The sequence below is a fragment of the Lagenorhynchus albirostris genome, chromosome 5 (assembly GCF_949774975.1).
Source record: "Lagenorhynchus albirostris chromosome 5, mLagAlb1.1, whole genome shotgun sequence".
Taxonomy (NCBI): domain Eukaryota; kingdom Metazoa; phylum Chordata; class Mammalia; order Artiodactyla; family Delphinidae; genus Lagenorhynchus; species Lagenorhynchus albirostris.
In genome coordinates, this window is record NC_083099.1 from 120,141,401 (window position 1) to 120,161,271 (window position 19,871).

Genomic DNA, 19,871 nt, shown 5'->3' on the forward strand with positions numbered 1-19,871 from the left:
CCATGGCTCACAGAGGGCCCAGCCGCTCTGCGGCATGCGGGATCTTCCCTGACCAGGGCACGAACCCTCGTCCCCTGCGTCGGCAGGCAGACTCTCAACCACTGCGCCACCAGGGAAGCCCTACATTAAGTACTCTTGCTCTTAGACATTAAAAATAGTATGTAGGAGATTATGTTTCTAAAATTGTGTTACTTAATCAGCAGTTGCAGTAAAGTTTGTTAAAATATTTTAAAGATAACCAGTTCTATGTTGATAAATTGCATAATATCTGTATTATTTGTTCAGCAAATACCAGTTGAGCACCTAGGGGCATAGAGTGCCTAAATTCTGTGTAGGATAGGACTGTGTCGGGCAAAGTATCAGGGTAATATATGTGTATAAGAATAATAAATATTATTATAGGATGGTGTATGATTAAGCTTCTAATGAATAGAGACTATGTGACCAAATTAGAGTAAACATGACATTAAAATGATTTAATATTCTAAAACTAATGTAAGATGCTGCATGTGTTTTTTTCTTTTCCATTGACAAAAATAAACAGAATTATATTTTTGGAACAAATGGAAACAAATTTACAGGTTATTTTCTTAGTAATTCAATTTATTTTCTCTGAACTATTAATTTAATGAATAGTGCCCTAGGGAAAAAAAAAAAATTAGGCAAGAGAGCAGTACCAGATCATTGTAAGAAATTTCAACAGTTTTCAAGTGTGTGACAATTGAAGAAATCTTGCCTCATAAAACCAGGGAAAGAAACAACTTGCAAGCCTTAATTTATGATTATTTTTTAAAGAAGTAGACACTATTGGAAAGCAAATCTAAGATGACATTGTTTGTAGGGGACAGAAATGTGCTTTAGAACATTTTTACTTAAATCATCAATTCCAGGTGCAGTCCATATGCAGTTATCTGCTGCTTATTGTTGTGATGAGAAACCTAAATTATACACCAATAATAGTACAGAAATAATCCTGCTGGTCTTTGAATCGCAGTTAGTGTCTCATGTTATGCTCACCAATTCTTGCCTATCTTTTCCTACTTTTGTACCTCCTTTGTCATTACTACCTGTAGTCGGTTATCATCAGCATAGATGCTCTGGATTGCTAAATGCAGTTTGGGGTTACAGGGGTTCACCCAGTGGATCCAAGTTGCAAAGAGATCTTTATTCAGAGGTAATTAAATGTTGACTTTATAGTTAGATCATTTCATATAAATTAAATTCAAAATACAATTAGCTGGAATTTTTTTTAGAAATCAATGTTTATTTTGTTTTATAATAAACTTTTATTTTCATCTGCATTTGTATTTGTCTTATTTATCATTATGTATGACAACTGCACTTATTATTTACAGAGATTAATCCAACAGCTCCGATAGAAAAGACTTATTTTACAAATCAACCTGGAGACACTCATCAAAACGTGGTTGTTACTGAGGCAGGTAATTAGTTCACATGTCTCTAACTCACCTATCAAGAGAAGAAAATGTACTTTTACACTTTGCTTCGCGTTGGCCCCAACTTTTCTTGTTGCTTGGTGAAATAGTGCACTAAATATAGGCCTATGGAAATTTACTTTAGGACTAGGTTAGAACAAGTGATGCTAAGCTAGTTTTTGAATAGAAAAACCTATTTTGTTTTCTTTCTAATTTCACTTAAGTGGATGTATCTAGTACTAAACTAAGTATATCCTACACCAAAATGTGGATCCACAAGGATCTTCCCCAGTATGTAGGTGTTATGATGTAAATGGGTGCATTCAGTGGCCTATAAACAGTTGGGTACTGTTAAATGTTTAGGGATTGGCTGGGGTGGGCTGGGCTTAAAAAAGCCTTATTTGTAAACTTTGAGTTTTCTGTGGTGTGGATACTCCCACCCTGGTCAGTTTCAAGCTACCAAGTGACATCACTGAACAGCAGGTTGGGTAGTAGGCATCCAATGAGCTTTCAACTCTGTGTCTCCAGCACGCCACTGTCTGCAAAAGACACAAAATGCAATCCCAGTGCAAATCTCATGTTAGTCAAAAACTGCTCTTAGGATCCTTTAGGGGCTTGTTTTAGCGTGGCCCTATGCCAATTGGACAGCAATATTAATTTATACTAGTTACTTCGTAAAGATTGAGCCAAAGACCCAAAGTCTCAAAGTCTTTCCACAGGTGATGCAAAATCCATGAAAGAGTATGAAATACTTTCTTTTTTCTTTACTCTTATATGTAAAGGATCATGATGGTCTTTTGAAAAGGAAAGGAAATGTGTCTTGAATCCTTAAAATGCTTGCGGTCACTTTAACAGGCTCAAGAGTGGATGAAAACATAGCAGATTATCCCCAAAATACCCCATCACTTGACCTCAGTTAATTTTTCTTCTCTTAACAAAGGAAATGATGTGCAGTTAAATGGAGAGTTTGATCTAAGTCCTGTCCACTTTGACCAGAATTATTTAGATTAATTATGATGATGGCTTTCAATTTGCTAGCTCAATGCATAGTTTTCCAATTTGCTTTTCTTGTATGGACATGATATTAAACTTTAGCGCTTTTCACTTTCAGGTGTCTGATTTTAAAACCATTCAGAACATGTAAATCTAATTAAATAGATCAGTAAATAATTACATTAGGAATATTTACCCTCCTATGACATTGAAAAATTTTTTGATAAAGTCATTTTAAGCTGTATGGGACATCAGTGTGGCACTTTTTTATTTTACCAAGAATACCTAACGTTATCAAATGTGATAGAACAGGATTAAAAGATGATCCATTTTAGAATTTAATGAAGATCAAGTGTTTATGCCTCTGTAGTCTTATGTCTCTAGGTTATGACTCTATCATCATTTAATATTTACGTATTTTGGTTTAATCTCAGAGAGTCACGCGTATCATCATGGTACTGGGCTTATTAGTTAGGATAATTACATATCCAATAAATCAGCAATTATTTTAATCATGATTATTCTTTAATAATCAGTACTTGTTTCTCAAAGTAATAACTGAGAAGGATTAATGAAGTGAGATAACTGAGATTATTAATATGTTGTAAAAACCAGTTCCTATCTTAACTGAAGATTTAATAATAGTTTTGGAAATATGGACATTTAAGTGGAGCATGGCAACCATGCAGTATATTTTGTTTTTAATTTCGAATGAAACATGAATATATTATTTCATTAGATTATTCAGTATTCTGGGAAGAACTTTACTTGGAATCTTATTGATAATAATTATACTTTGCCTTAACTTTTTGGAAAGATTTTATACAACTTTCATGTCAGAATCCTGCCTCAACTATCTCTTTACGTTAAGACTGTTTTACTTTTGTAGGAATAATTCCCAATCTAATCTATGTTGTTATACCAACGATCCCATTGCTCTTACTGATACTGGTTGCTTTCGGAACCTGCTGTTTCCAGATGCTGCATAAAAGGTAAATAACTCATATATGCAGAGACAACTTGAAAAGCTTTAAATAGGTTTTCAGGACTCTTTAAAAATTTAGCATAAAATTATATTTTTAAGTTGTCTTAAGAAAGTTTTGATTTTCATGTCTGTCAGTACATACCCGTATACATAATCTAATAAAATATACCTTGATTATAGGATTATGAATTATCTCGTTTAATCCTCACAAGCCATATGAAGTAGGTATCCTTCTGTTTCCATTTTTCAGTTGAGAAGATGGTGGCTTAGATGAGTCACACAGTTTGCCTTGGGTCTCATAGCTAATGTGTGTGATAGACCTGAAATGTGAATGCTTATAAGCTCACAACATATGCAACTATGTTACACTATCTCTTTTTATTAAATATAAGCATTAATGCTAAACCTTTCAATCCTGACCTCAAGTTGTATAAAAGACTTGAGTTTTGTAAGTGAACTTTGTAGTACCTTTTCAAAATTTCAATTCATAGCCTTCTGTTTTATTTCCAAAGAATCTTTTAAGTATAGGAACTATAGTATAATGGTAAAAATGGGTTACTTTTTAGTAGGCATCTTGAAATAAAGGATATGTCTTAACAGCAAGATTCTTGAGAGTATTCTTTTATATCTGTTTATGCATACCCTGAGTTACAGGTGAAATTTTTTCATATGTGTCAGTTTGGCAATTAAACTAAAACATTAATGTATGAAATATAAATATGAATCAAAGGAAAAAGGAAAAGATGTGGATTTTAATTAGTGTGTGCTTGCTAGAATAAATTAGACATCTTTGTCAAAGTGTTTTAAATAACAACTGATTAAGAGAATGCTTCCTTCAGGGAAGGACCTGCAAATAAGTCATTTTTCTCTTTTGACTTTACTTCATCTTCTTCTTTTCCTGAAATGAACCCTAAAGAATTGCTAAGTAAAAATGCCCCAGAAAAAAAATTAAATAGATGTAAACTCTAAATGGTTCACATAAATTTTTTAAAGAATCCAACCTGTGATTTACTGGCTGTTTAAAGAAGACATTTTGAATAATGATAAATAATGCCTGGCAAATTAATACTACCTATTGTGACATATTTTGTCCTCTTGACTTTCATATATATATATATATATATATATATATATATACACACACACAACACACTTAAAATTATTTTTCAATATTTTATGCAGAATAAAGACAATAGTAAATATCTAATTTTTACCCTTAATTCCTAAGGCTATAGATGGAAAGAAAATTTATGATTACGACAAACAATGAAGTAGAGCGAGGATTTGATATAAATCCCCCCCATAACCCAGCCAAACTGTTACAGAAGAGCTGTAAATAACAAATCAATTTGAAAAAAAAAAAGGATTTGAAAAAAATTATGTAGACCTTCTCATTTCTAAAATTAACATTAGTAAAGTGCCTGTTTTTGGAGTTTTCTCTGAAGTTCGTTTTCCTTCTTCCAAATAGTGTGTTGTTGTGGAGATTCCGCTCATTCTCAAGTCTTCCAGGTTTTTATACTTTGAAGACCCGTGGAGTTTTCACTTGTTTGAAATTCTCAGAGTGAGAAAATAAATCAACATAGACTGCCTCTGAAATTAAGCTGTTAGCGCTTAATTCATTCTCTCTTAGATCCTCCCCTTTTTCCTTTCTTCCAGGAAAGCAAGGAGAAACTTCATCAAAGACTCAACTCCATTGTCATCTGAATGCCTTGCAGAAAGTTTAAATTCCAATCTGGTACACATGATGGCTTCTGTCATTCCATGTCATGTTCAAAATAAGAAGTCTTGTTTCCTTAACTCATAATAACTCCTAAATTAAATAAATACTAATGCTACACAAAAGCCACATTAATAACTTAACCACCCTTTTGTTTTAACCATTTAGGAAACTTTCATGTTTTTCATAGACTTTGCTTGGCTTATTTTCCATTCATGTTAGATGACTTCATAGATTGAGATGTACTGATCTTACTTAATTGGGTGCAAATCTCTAAAACATATCATTTAGATATGGTAATTTATTAGTAACAAATTCACAGTTAAATTGAAGTCAGTTAAGTAATATTATAAAATTGTATGACTCAGGCTTGTTTAGGAAGACTTCATTTCTTTCTTTGAAGGAATTCTGCAATGTCTGATAGACAGACTGATTACCATCTTCACATACTGGAATAATCTAGAATTTTTTGTAGGAATGAAAAAGTATGCTGGTGAGAGAAGAAAGACGGTTTCATAATAAGGGTCTGACATGTCTCCAGTTGGACCAAGACATGCCTAGTTTGATAAGAAGTCTCAGACATTGAACTTATTACTTCTTCTGTTTTTCAGTAAAGGAAGAACAAAAACTAGCCCACACCAGTCCACACTGTGGATTTCAAAAAGCACCAGGAAAGAAAGTGGCATGGAAGTATAATAATTCATTGACTTGGCTCCAGAAAAGAAAATAGAGTTTTGTAATTCTGGATCTGTATAAGGAATGGCATCAGAACATTAGCTTGGAATGGCTTGAAATCTCAAAGGATGTACAAGATGAACTGTAAGCTCCCCCTTGAGGCAAATATTAAAATAATTTTTATATGTTTATTATTTCATTTATAAAATAACGCTGTGCTGATAATGGAGTGAGACATGCTTATTTTGCTAAAGGATGCACCAAAACTTCAAGTAAATAGGATGGACCATGCAGATTAAATTGCTATGAACACATCAGAGAAGTATGTGCATTGGAAGCAGTTATTTTTGTTTCTTTCACCTTTCATAAGTTGTAATCTAGTTAATGTAAGGTAAATTGCATTGAAGTTTACAGTGTGCAAAATATTTTTCCTTTACATAAGTGTTAGATAAAAATGGACTGTTCTTGTATTTATTTTTACAGTGTTTCATTTTTAAATACATGCTGTTTTGATTAAAGAAATGTATCACTGTTGTCAACTGAATTCACACACACATAAATATATTACCATAGAAAAAGTTTCTTTTCTAGAAATGGCTCATCTTCTTTTAGTTTCTCTGCTTTGGGTCAGAGTAGGTTTAGGAAATCTCTTCAGAAATAAGAAGTTATTTCATTAACCGTGGTATAAATCTAGTCAAATATTTTACTTGGAGGCAAGAATTGTCTAATTTCAGTTGTGCAAGACATGTGCCTTACAATTATTTTGCATTTAAAATTCAACAGATTTTGTAATAACTTTGTTAATAGCTGTATAAACAATAATATACTCAATCTAGAGCAACAAAAGTGGCATACATGATATAAATCATATGTCTTCACGTATTGCCTATGTAACCACAAGTAGCTCTCGGAGGGTTCTGGAATCGATTTGGCCCCTACCTTGCCAACAAAACAAAGATGGTTGTGTGGGGTCTGGGACTGACCCTGGAGGCCGATACCTACAGAGTTTGTCTAAGGTTTTTCCTAGCTCCATTTAGCCTCTGTCAGCATATAAGGCAGTTTTACAGTTGGGACTAGTTGAGTGGTCACCACTAGTGTGCAGTTAAGCACAGCACACTGACATTTCCGCAAGGAAAGAAACTGAATTAGTATAAAAATGGGTTGGAGGGCATCAATGATCACGTGTTCGCTGTTCACGTTTGGCTGAGAGAGTAAACTGGGGTGCCTCCGTCCTATCTTCTAGTTTCTTCAATGCTTGTGGCTCCTTCTTCTCAAGAGAGAGTTGTAACTATCTGGTTTTCAAATGTCTCTGTGCTCCTTTTAACCAAATAAAAAGTTCTTGTTTCTGAAGAATGATCATTGGTGTTGTCTCAATATCTTAAGTGAACAAAGTACAGATATGTTTGCAATAAACTAGGGGAACAAATGACTGTTTACGTGTGGTAAGAATGGAAGTTATGGTTGTACACTGTTTTAAACCTCATCTTTTCAGTTAGATAATGAAGAGCTTTCACTAAGGCAATTCACAACTCCAGTTGGTTGGCAAAATTAAGAGGCAAAATAGAAATTAGTGGGCATTGGTCCTTTTTCAGCTGCTCAGAGACTGAGGAAATAGGCAGCTGCATTCTAAGCTTAGATCTGCCCACATTTAGCACTTCTTTTTCTTTTCTTGGCGACCCATCTTTCTGGGCAGAATAGGAGACCAGCTGCTGGGATCTACCTCTTCCCTCCAAGCTCCCACCATGCATTTCTTCCTTTAGTCAGGACTTGATGGAGGGAGACTAGGCTTTCCCCATCGTCTGTGCCACTCACAACTGCAACAGCTGCAGGGCAGGAGAGGCAAAGCAATGGGGAAGGGACTTGGTTTTGCCTTTTATCTTGATCCAGAGCTGGATTACTCTTCCGGTGTCAATTACTAAACGCATAAGTTCCTAGAGTTGGGATAATGAACTTCTGTCTTATTGGAAGATGGTAGAGAGACTGTCCTAAGGGTTCCTTAAGCTGACCTTTGAAAAATAAAAAGGAATAGATGTTGTATTTGTATTTTCAGAGCATACTTCTAATAAATGTTGTGAAATGCAGAGCAATATTCAGGAAATAAAATCAAACAGCAGACCCTACCCTTGCTGTTCCATGCTTCCTAACCACTCCATCCTTCCTATTAGGAACAGGTCATTGGAAAGGTTTTAGAAAAGAGTAGTGTGTTCAGGGACTCCCAATTTTTGTCCTAAGAATAAATCCCGTGATTGTTTACCAAGAATTTGTAATCCTCAATCATCTGGATACGCCTTTTCTTTTTTTCTTTTTTTAATTTTTACTGCAGTATAGTTGATGTACAATGTTGCATTAGTTTCAGGTGTACAGCAAAGTCAATCAGTTATACATATATCCACTCTTTTAGATTCTTTTCCCATATAGCTCATTACAGAGTATTGAGTAGAGTTCCCTGTGCTATACAGTAGGTCCTTGTTGGTTATCTGTTTTATATATAGCAGTGTATACATGTCACCTTCTTTATATGGTATTGTTTTCCCTTTCTCTGACCATTGCCCAGAGAGAGAGTCTTTTGCTAGGACAACTCATGATTATCTACTGTCCCTTCTCCCTGAAATTTCAGGATCTCTCCCACTTACACGGTGGTCCCCACTGCCTCTTCAGCACGTCAGTAACAACTGTTCCTCTCAGGTGTAGCCCAAGTCTCCTTTCTTCCGTAATGCCAATATAAACTGATTGACCCCTTCTTTCAACTGCTTGAAACCTTACTCTCTCTTCTATTACTTTGGACCATAGAGACCCATGCAAGAATGTGTGTGTGTGTGTGTACATTTGTATGAATTTTGTATGAATTAATTTGTATGAATTTGTATTCATACAAATTTGTATGAATTTGTATGAATTTTGTCTTCCTGAATAAATCAATAGATTTTGTGTGGTAAGCTAAATTGAAGTTTACACTTACTCTGGAAATGATCCAAGAGTTTAAAGCAGTGGAGCAAATTCATTTATTCCACATTTTTGGCCTTCCAGTGGGCAATTCAGCTGTGTCTAAATAAGTTTTGCACATGTTAGAAATATCCACTGTAACTCATCTATCAGAGAAAAACCACATTTGTAATAGTTGTATTTCTTTGATATGTCTGATAATTTTTGGAAACCTAAAAAACGCTAGCTTGAAATAAACGGACCATATGAATAATCCAGGTAAAAAATGATCCAATGAAAGTATGACAATATTAGTTAATTTAGCTTTAATTTTGGTACAAGGGCGATATATGGACTTGTGCTATTTTGCTGTTTAATTAGCTTATTTGAGAGAATTGTGCAATCGATTTAGTTCAGGTCTGTGACATGAGCTTACAATAAATATTTTTGATAAGTGGGAAAAATATTAAGGATGTGCTCAAGTTGGATTGGAAATGCATTTGGTTAGAAAAGCAGGAGAATGACTGAGATTCTTATAATAGTGATCTAAGCTGGAATTAGATAATTTACAGCAGTCTATTTTAAACAATAACATACTTTGTGCAAATAGTTTATTTTGCTTCTCCTAATTTTGCTTAAACTTTAAGTGTAATAGTATATGCTTTAAAATAACATTCCTTTAAATAAGAGAATATGATAAAAATAATGATTAAGAACAAAGGAAATATCTGTGAAAGAATAACTGTTCACAATAAAATCAAACTTTATTATTTTACTTTGTATTGTAAAGATTAGTTTTTGTTTTCTCCCCCAGCATTTCAGTGGCTTAGGTAAAGAATCAAGGCTTTTAGAAATGATTTTTTCAAAACTCTCAATTTCCATGCTTCTTAAAGTGGAATGGGAAAACTGCCTGATTTTCATCTTTGCTTCAGGAAACACTCTAATGTAGAAAACTTTGTATCCATTCTGTGAACCTCGGGACCCGGGAGCACACCCCTGGGCGATTAGGCAGTGCACACTGGTATCCAAATGAGGTCACACCAACCAGGAACCATCTGTTGTTTTCTTGGCACGTGAGCGGTCCTCCTGAATCCCCCTAAAGAGTAAATTGCAAAAGAAAATTGTAGATGTGTGATCAATTGATATAAATATATATATATATATATTTTAAGCAAATAAGTTCAAAACTGAAGATCAAAAATATGGTTTAATTGCCATTGCAAGTCATCTGTAAATATTCTCACCATCACTCTAGGTCAAGAATTAGAAATTTTCACTGCTCAGTAAGTACACAGAGAAACTATAGCAACTAAAACAAAATTTATATGTAATTTTTTATGATTTACTCTTATAGCAAGCATTTCCTTGCTTTAAGTATGGCATTTTAATGGGTACCAAGAAATTTTCTAAGGCACAACTCTGAGAGCATCCCAACCAAAATATATGTTAAAAGCTAATCCTTTTATTAAAGGAGATATGTCCTAAGTATTATGAGGGGCTTTGTGGTAAGACAATATTCCACATTATGTGCTTTAGGATAACTAATAACTCACACATAAAGTTGATTTTAGTTCTCTTGGGCAGCATTAACTTTTTAGCATTAGACAAGCACAGTCAGATTTGAAAAAAAAACAATATTTCAGCTGAAATAGGCACATTTATGATATAATTTCTAGTGAGAGGCACACATTTTCATCTATCTTAATTGATGAAATGCTTTTAATTTTCATAAATGTTAATTATAGCAATGCCTAGTTGAGTTAATTACATAGATTTTATTTCCACAGGATTATTCCCGTGTAATGCAAGTGAATATAATGCAAATGTATAGTACCGTTATTTAATGACAGAGAATTGACAAATATTGTCTCCCACATTAATTGTGACAGCATTTTAAATTAATCTCTTTTATATTTATGAAGGAACTTAAAGCCTTGTGTACTTTGGTAAATCACTGGTACAATAGAATATTTCAGCTAAGCTTATGTTAAAAAGTATCTTGAGAGACATTTTGCCTGATTCTTTATCACCTTTGGGACTTATATTTAAGGGAAAAAATTGTGGTCTAGAAAATCACCCTTTCTCTCCTGAGGGAAAGGAGTATAAATCTCATTGGCAACCATGGGTTACTCCTTTTCTAGATGTAACAAATGCGTTCAAGCTGTTTGAAGGCGGGGGTTGTGATTGTACTTCTGCATCCTAAGCCCTTAGTTCATAATATGGTTCAGAAATATTTACGGAACAATGTCAATTCAAGGTAAGAATAAATACTGACTCAAAGTGATACGTGACTTAGAAGTTAGTAAAAATAAACCTCAAATGTTTGGGTATTTTAAAAAGGAGTCATTTGGTTTGCTTCATATCTTCAAAAATAATTTCATATTTTTTAAAAGACAGTAGAATCCAGACGTTGATTACTTGAACAAGGATTTTAAATTACCCAGCACGTACTGGCTCAGTGGCTGTTATTCAAAGAATCCACCAGCAGGCCTGAGGCCAAACAGCTGAGTGTTCTGTCTGTGTCTATCACTTCCCATCATCTAACTACATACACCATTTCAGTTCTACTGTGTTACTTCTCTTTGCCTTCATTTTCTGATTTGTTCAATGAAGTTATTTCCTTCCATTATCTCAGAGATGTGTAAGTACTTCAAAAATATGAGTGAATGTCCAGACCATAAAGTATTAACCTAAAATTTATGTTTCTACAGAGATGCTATATTTATAAAGGAAAACAAAAATCATTAACTTCTTTGACTGAACATCTGAGTATAAGGGTTGAAGACCATTTTTATTTAGGGTAGTGGTTCTTAAACCTTGGGTTGCATCAGAATCACCTGAGGGCTTGCTCATACAGACATTGCTGGGCCTCCACCTCTAGAGTTTCTGATTCAGTGACTCTCTGGCAAGGCCAAGAATTTGCACCTATAACAGTATTTCAGGTGATGCTGATCTCCTGGATTGGAGGCCACATTTCAAAAACCAGTAGTGTATAGAACAAGTCTCAGAATAGTCAGCAGAATGGGTTTTCTCTTTGTGTCATTCACTTAGTTTTATAGAGAGAGGACTTTTGACAGCCACTCATGGTGCCTTAAAATCCAAACAGCTGCCTAGCAAGCACAAGCCTTTGGGAAGCCAGAAGATATTCAAGAACATGTGAATGACTAATAAGGCAAATTCTTCACCACTATAGGGAAAAAATAATGCTTCGAAGAACTTATTCAAGTGATATATCAATAGTAACATATGCATAATTTAAAATAATGTATCCTTTTGTAATCAGTCCTCCTTTTTAACACAATATTAAAGATGAACAAAGAAAATCATGTAACTCTCTAGACGATCGATTACTCAATCATGATAACATTATATTATACAAGGTATTGCCTTGTGTGGGAGCTTTCTTACTTGCTAATGAATAACATACTTAGACTCTCTAGAAATTGGAACCAAATATGAGATTTCAGAGATCTGGCATGAGTTGCTGGCTTAATGTAACCCAAGCATCGATAACATCAGCAGTCATATTTTCTACCTAGTGCATGAGGTGCCTGCCACACAACCCCCATTAACTCTAATTGAAGTTGTACAGCTGATTTCCCTTCTGAGCAATAATTCTATAAATCTCCCTCTAAGTGGCAATATATCTTACCTTTAGCACACTCTTCATTTTAAAAGGAAAGTATAAGAGAAAAATTGTAAACAAGAATGCTATCCTATTCGTCTTGAATATGCAAGTGTCATCAAAGCAGAATAAATATAAAACTAAGCTGAACATTTAAGATGACATGAGACATTGGCTTCACTAGAGAACACATATTCGGATCCACCTGTTTAACTGTCTGTTAAGAAAGTCTTGTATTCAGTCCAATTATTATGACATATGTATTAGTATGTGTCCATATAGATAACAAGTTGTTTACACTTTAACAAAGTGAAGCCCTTTCCTCACAGTATAGATCGCTACATCTGCATTTGTAGATTAGTAATTTGCTCAGTACTGCTATCAGGTTTAATCTAATCCAGTAGATGTTAGTGCATTAATATTTTATTAATTTTCAAATATAGAAAATATGCTCCAAAATTTATTTTAAAAATCTCGTAATAAAAATTGTTAATATTTTTGTGCCCGTACTTAATGCCTTACATGTGTTATCTCTTTTAAACCTCTCAATAATACCTAAGTGACTTGCCCAGACTCACTGGTAAGCGTTAAAGCAAGGGTCAAAAAAGTAGTTTGAGCACAGAATCCATGCTTTCATGGCTAGTCCATACGGCACCTAAAATTTAATTATAAATCTAAAATCTAGCAGAATTTACTTTTTATTTGTTGAATGTATATAGATTTCATGGAGCTGATAGATGGCTACATTATTTCTAGGTGGAAATAGAGACACAGATGTAGAGAACAAACGTATGGACACCAAGGGGGGAAAGTGGCAGGGGTGGTGGTGGTGTGATGAATTGGGAGAGTGGGATTGACATATACACACTAATATGTATAAAATAGATAACTAATAAGAACCAGCTGTATAAAAAAATTAATAAAATTCAAAAAAAATAAAAACATGTTTTTATCTTCCATGAGGGTTAGTTTGTGGGTAAGAGTTTTCTTTGAAAGTCACACAAGTCAAAAGAATGAGCAAAAAATCACACCTCTCTAAAAAGTTCCAATTGAAAACCTCATTAGGACACTGGATGCCAACTTATTAGTCCTTCTATTTACTTATTTTGATGTTATTCTCAAAGTATTTGTTTTTTAAATAAATCAATTTTTATTCTGTAAAAAAAAAAAGCTAGTGATACTTCAAACATATTGCAGGCTCTCTAGGTTGGTTTTCATGCAGAAATTATTCTGGGTCACTGGACGCCTGGACTAGACTCTAAATCAGGGTTGAGAATTAGAGGAGTACAGGCCAATTTGGCCCACAGACCTGTTTTTCTTTGATTTGTTTGAATAGGGTTTTAAAGAATTTGAAATTGAAAATAAATGATTCTAGCTAAGGTACATACTCTTCAGTTCACCCCCAGGCCCAATACTGCATACTTTTCCTGGCAGTCAGACACATCCACATGTTATGCCTAGTCTCTAAAGGCATCTGATTTGTAACCTTTGTTGATAAAAATTAGTTCTGTTTCTAATGCTCAGGTCCACCCAGGAGTACTATGCAAATAAGCCACAAATAAAAGTGAAAAGTCACAGTTTTGTAAATGAGGAAATGAAATTAAGACCCTGATGATTTCTGCACTCCCTAATCATTGTTGAGTGATGAACTCATCATGTAGCAATGCTTTCTGGAAATATTGAGTGAGCAGTTTTACATATTTACCTGACAAGAATCTACACCTCCTTCTTCGTAGCCTGCACACACCATATTTTCTGTAATGTTATACTCTGGCATCTCTTGTTGGCATTTCTCATTTGATAGAAGGGGAACATCAGCTTCTTGCAGTATGTCTGCAGGAGGACCTGTTCAAAATGGATAATGCAGCCAGCCAGTCAGAAGTCAGAAGTGATCATCATTGAAGGAGCCACCATCAGTCTTTTTATTTCAATAGTTCACTCTCATTACTGAGTACTGTGTGTATACATAATGGAACTAAATGCTAAAAGCACATAATAAAGCCCATCTGCAGATTTTGCCAAGTGGGTAACAGTAAAACACTTCTTTAGTTCCCAAGGGCTAGCAGGGATGGTGGGTTGGACTAGACGGTCTTTAGGTATTTTCAGTAATTTCAAATGGTTACAGCATTGCTTATGGGGGAAAAAAGCCCGCCAACACAAAAAGTTTCATTCATGGAAATCAGCAAAGTCTCAGAAATCCAGCAGTGCTTTTCATTTGGCACCTGAAGAGGTGCTCCCTTATAATGGCATTCAGCTCCTTCGTGGGGCTGTATGAGCAAACAGGTGCGTACTGAACAGGAGACGAAGCTCAGAGGAACTGTGCCCTGGTCTCAGGGCAATCAGCTTGTCATCCACGTGCAGGGGAAGAGAAAGGAGGCATTTAGTAGCAGAGTATACTTCCATGCTTTTCACAAAATGACTCATCTACTGGAAGCATGAATCTCTGTTTACCGAAATACTAATCCCAAGAGGGATGTGAAAAAAACAGGTGTCTAGTGCACCCAGAAAAGGTACATGATAAGCACTTTCTAATAATTAGCAATTCTATTTGCTTTCTCAGGAAAGGCAGAAAGTTGAAAATAAGCTAGTACATTTGACAGCCAATGTTGTTGCAAAAATGTATGTGCCCTCATTTCTAGCTAAGTTTCATCACCACACTAAAAAGACAAGAAACAAACGCGCACGCGCACATAGGTGTAAAGCAATGTATATGTAATCAGTGGTGTGTTGGTAAATGTTTAATAACCGATTTTTCAAGAAATAAAAACAAAGCCCCACTGTGTATTGTCTGCCAATTTGTCTGTTGTAAACACTGCAAACATGGTCAATTTCAAAGTATGACAGTGTGAAGTTGGGAGGCGATTACCAGCTGGTGCCAGTGACTTCAGAGGCTGGATGACTTTTCAAGTTTGACAATGAACTTGAATTTTAAAAAGTGATTTAGAGAGGTTAAGATGGGGGAGAACTTTCAGCATCTCACTGTCATTTGTTCTATGAAGATTGAGGATGGGCTGGTAGAATTAGTTTTAGAATAAAAATAAAAGAAAATTTTGCTGCTTGTCAAGGAAGAAAAAATTGTTTGGATATATGATAAAACTTTTTGGTAGAAAGAAATTTGAGCAGTGTTCTTACCTTTGATATTTGTCAACATGAGTTACCATGAGGATAATTGAAAATATACATATTCATACCAAAAAACCCACATAAAAATGTCAGTAAAGTTATTTAAGTTTACTAGTTGCCTTAATTTAATCAAATAATACTCCTTTCTCTCTTAGTAAGCAACATGTTCATGATCTTAAAAAATTAACTAGTGTAATATACTCAAAGGGGAAAAACTGGGGTTTTAGAAATATTTGGAAACCCTAGGAAAAAGTTCATAACATTTGTTAAAATTGCCACACCCAAGAAGTATTTAAAAGTAATCTGTTTATTCCTAAATGAAATTGATCTCAGATGCAGATTTTTTTCTTGTCTCCATACCACTCCTAGAGACTTTTCCTAAGTCAATTAAATGCATATCTTTAGTGACAATAAGCAAATGTGAGCAAGTTTACTCAACTCTTAAAACAATAATAATTTCCTATGGAATAAAGAGTCTTAAATTTTGTTAGTAGATAATTTGCTTTGAAGAGTACATTGTGGTCATAAATGTCTTTTAGCTTGAAGTCTGATAGAGAAAATATCTATCTAAGAATCATTTTTACTCTTTAGATTTCAAATTTAATAAGTCATGACATTTTTCAAGTGGAGGAAATACAATAATATACAGACTTTGACTTCAACATACTTTATGGGCAGCGGAAATGAAGCATTTCAACAACATAACGTAATTGCAGTGGAGAACCTTTGTCAGAATCGTCAGGCAAGGGTTTGACTTAGATTTTATGCTCTCTTTTACAAGAAGTATTTTAGCTGTGAATCCTTTGCTTCTGGGACATGCACCTCTCCACAAGATTTTGTGCCTTTTCATCTTAAATGCAATTAGGATTTTTAAATATCATGGATATGACCTGTTGTAACTCTAGAGACCAGGTTTTTCCACCCAACAATACTGCTGTTCCTTTTTGCTTAACTATTAGTGAGTGGTCAAACTCTAGCCTAGACGGAGTAACTCCTATTAGGAATTTTGAAACCAGTGAAACTTGCAGTTACGTTTAGAGGGTTTGAAGTACTAGAATGCTTTTTTAAAAAAAAAAAAAAAGTGTGGTTATTTTTTCCATTGTAAGACATGCTTTATTTGCCATGAAGAAAGAAAATAAATTTTCCAATTTAACTGTGGCATTTTTTTTATTTTACATAGTTTAATGTGAAAAAATGTACATCTTAGAGTTGATGAAATATTGCAAGGACATTGGAATAAATTTTATCGAGGTATCGTTGGCATACAACATTATATTATTTTCAGGTGTACAACATAATTCGATACTCTTTGTTTGGAAAACATGCTATTAAATAATGCTGGTGAGTCATTGGTTTATTAATTTATAGTCTTCAATGTAAGATTCATGCCATATCTGAGTCTTCTTGTCAGTAGGCAGAATGAGCATGTTGAAACTGACTCCCTTCTCATCTTAGAGAATGTGAGTGTGAAACATTTATATCATAAATACAAATAGTTTTATTGATTTGGAAAATGTGACAGTTAATAACTTGGCTTTTGATGAGACTTTATCCATATGCTTTATAAAAATACATTTTTGTAGCCTTTGGTTATATTTATTTCAATAGGTATATATTTTCATCAGAGAGTTTATAATACTAAAATTAGATATTGAGTTTAGGGAATGCTTGAATTTCCCTCTAATAAGAATTATAGTTTTATAATATGCTCCATGCAATTTGGAAAAAAAATTAACTCTACAAATATGCAACATATGAATATAAGCCAGACAGTGCTTTTAAGAGATATTGCAGACAATTGTTATAGTATAAGAGTTTTTTAAAATGTTGAAAATATTCACAGGATAGAGCAATAGCATGCTTTTTACTAATAGGCGTTTTCTATTGAGTCTGATAATTTACCTTGATATACAAGTGTTCCCCAGCCAGCAATAGAACAAATTCTTCCAGGAGGAAAAACTTGATTTTCTTCGGGTAAACAAATAGGTTGTATGTAATCTGTAAACATGAAAGAAAACAAAAACAAGAACAGACACACATTCATTTCCAAAAGTTTTAAAAATCAATCATTTTCAACATTTCATCTAAAAAAAGCCTTGTATTTTCATTTTATCCTGCCTGGACATTTTTTAGACATCAATCTTAGGGGATAGAAGCATTTCAGAGAAGCACTTCTTTGACAGTGGATTAGGTACCACTGATGGCCTTTTAGGATCTTCTCCATTGTCTCTATGACTCTCTTATTATGTACACAACATCCTAGTTCTGGAATTAGTCATTTACATTTGATTTTTAAATAATCACAGTACTTAATAGAATGTGGTTCCAGTTCTATGAAAATCTTGGTAAGACTGTTTTTTTCAGGGTCAGTTAAGAGAAACTTGGGCAAATGTTCTGAGGTTTTTTTTTGTTATTTTCCCCAATTACCTACACATTCAAAAAGCTTTTAGGCGATTGTTTTATAGGGTACTTACGGAGGCATTAGCATTGGTGGCTGACTTTTTCAGCCTTTCTCCAACAGTTTGCAAGCCTCCTAACATTCATTCAACATCCATGACATGTAAAACCCAAGGCAGACACAAAAGTGAATAAAAGGATAGGGCTAACACAATGAACTGCAGCAATCATCTGCCTTTGTTAAGTGCTCTCATGCATGCGGAGACAGAATTCCAGAGAAGCACAGGGACGCACTCTCTCCTGACTGGACACTGGGAAAGTCTTCAGTGTAAAGGTTGGAGCTGAGCAGAGCCCTTCAGGATGAAGTTCACTCCCTCAGGTGATTTCTTGCACCTTATCTAGGTATTTGGAGGAAGTCCTCCATCTGCCATTTTATTAATATTATTGAATCTCCTTTATGAATGACCATTCTTACTCACTTTGCTCTTTGAACATATGCTTGTCTCTCACTTTGTCCTACTCTGGCCTTTGTGGCAGATGGACCTATCTTTCTTTCCCATGAGAAACAAAGACGGCACACAATAGAGCATGACCTATTATCTCTGGGCTGCTCCTTGGAGTTTACTGATATAGAGGGCTCTTAGAGTTGTATTTTACTGTTCAATTTTCTAGAAAGTTGGATTTAAGCACTGTGATGAAGGTAATTTAATGTGTTTCTCTATATTCCCCAATTCCATTTAAATTATAGCGATTTTTATAACAAATTATCCAACTTTTATGGACTATTAATGCACTGGTACTGATATTTCAAATCTAATTTTGAATTAATTTGGGCAGATAGGATGACTAAAACTGATTTCTCTTACCTGTGTAATTCACTTTCGATTCAAGATGCATCATGGCAATGTCACTGTCCTTTCTCCGTTTATTGTAGTGTGGATTTATGACAATTTGGTCTATCAACCGAGTTTCTATTTGAGGAGAAGTCAGATTCGATGTCATATGCAGGCCTAGGACTGCTTTCCACTTAGATGGCTCTAAATTTCTCCTTAAGTTTAAGGAAAAGAAGAATAAGAAACACTCCATCCACCACAGTTAGTTTCTAGAGATCTTCACAGTAGGTATTTCAGAATTATGTGTTCCCATCCTCAAATATTCTTGAATTTCTTTGAAGAATTCTTCTTTAAAAATATTTCCTTAATTTCAATTTTTTCTGATCAGATCATAGAGGAAGCCTTAATTTGTGCTAATCTCTATAACTTCTCTTAAATCATCTCTTAATCTCTGGTTCTAGATTGTGGTTCTCAACTTCCATTTCCCATTAGAATCACTTGGAATGCTTTTAAATAATGCTGTTACCTGCTCCCCCTTCTCCATCTCTGGTTTAATGAGTCTGGGATGGAGAGGGGCATTTTAAAAATTCATTTTTCAGTTAAATCTCCATGTTGATGGTAATGCATAGCCAGGTTTGAGAAACGCTGCTTTAGATCATATTTGAGTGTGGAGACTGCATCTTTGTGCAGGGTTTCCCTCAGCAACCACAGTAGCTATGGTAACAATGGAAGGAGGTTCAGCAGCATCTCCTGTTTAGGAGGTCACTGAATTCACACAGAGTTCACATAAGCAGTAAAACCTATTATGATGTTTATAAGCTAATACATGAGCTTGAGTAATTTCCACACATAATGAACTCGAATAATTTTTCATACACAGTGTTGACCACTGATAGTGTACTGGTAAAAGATAACATTTGTGTTATAGGCAGATTAAATTGGAGAGTATATTAGAATCTGAAAGTGTACAGGGACTCCTAAATGTGCTACTGGCCTGCAACATCTTCATGCCAAGAAATTACCAGTGAACAGCTGGAATTAAGCCAACTGAGCCATATTCACAATGAAGTCAAAATTCAATAACTGCAATTAGAGCAGAGCTAGTGATTTAATTCTCAATAGTTGCAAATGCCTAGTTTAACATGGTATTTCAAATGTTAAAATA

General features: G+C 34.5%; 2 protein-coding genes across 4 annotated transcripts in view; one reads left to right on the forward strand and one right to left on the reverse strand.

Moving 5' to 3' along the window:
* The window catches only part of CHODL (chondrolectin), a 198,083-nt gene extending 190,921 nt beyond the window's left edge, over positions 1-7,162 (forward strand). For 2 of the 3 annotated variants that reach the window (XM_060150776.1, XM_060150774.1), the window contains 3 exons: positions 1,356-1,442; positions 3,319-3,421; positions 5,743-7,162. In XM_060150776.1, coding sequence (XP_060006759.1) covers positions 1,356-1,442; positions 3,319-3,421; positions 5,743-5,827 — 275 coding nt within the window. In that variant the 3' untranslated portion in view covers positions 5,828-7,162. Of the gene's footprint in view, positions 1-1,355; positions 1,443-3,318; positions 3,422-5,070; positions 5,150-5,742 lie in introns of all 3 variants that reach the window. The other variant, XM_060150775.1, reaches the window with a different exon arrangement.
* A 2,506-nt stretch (positions 7,163-9,668) lies between these two features.
* TMPRSS15 (transmembrane serine protease 15) overlaps positions 9,669-19,871 on the reverse strand; it is a 133,033-nt gene continuing 122,830 nt past the window's right edge. Inside the window, exons 22-25 of the mRNA XM_060149405.1 lie at positions 18,740-18,921; positions 17,379-17,474; positions 14,059-14,198; positions 9,669-9,824 (exon numbers count right to left, since the gene is read on the reverse strand). Of these exons, the coding sequence (XP_060005388.1) occupies positions 9,669-9,824; positions 14,059-14,198; positions 17,379-17,474; positions 18,740-18,921 (574 nt within the window). The remainder of the gene's footprint in view (positions 9,825-14,058; positions 14,199-17,378; positions 17,475-18,739; positions 18,922-19,871) is intronic.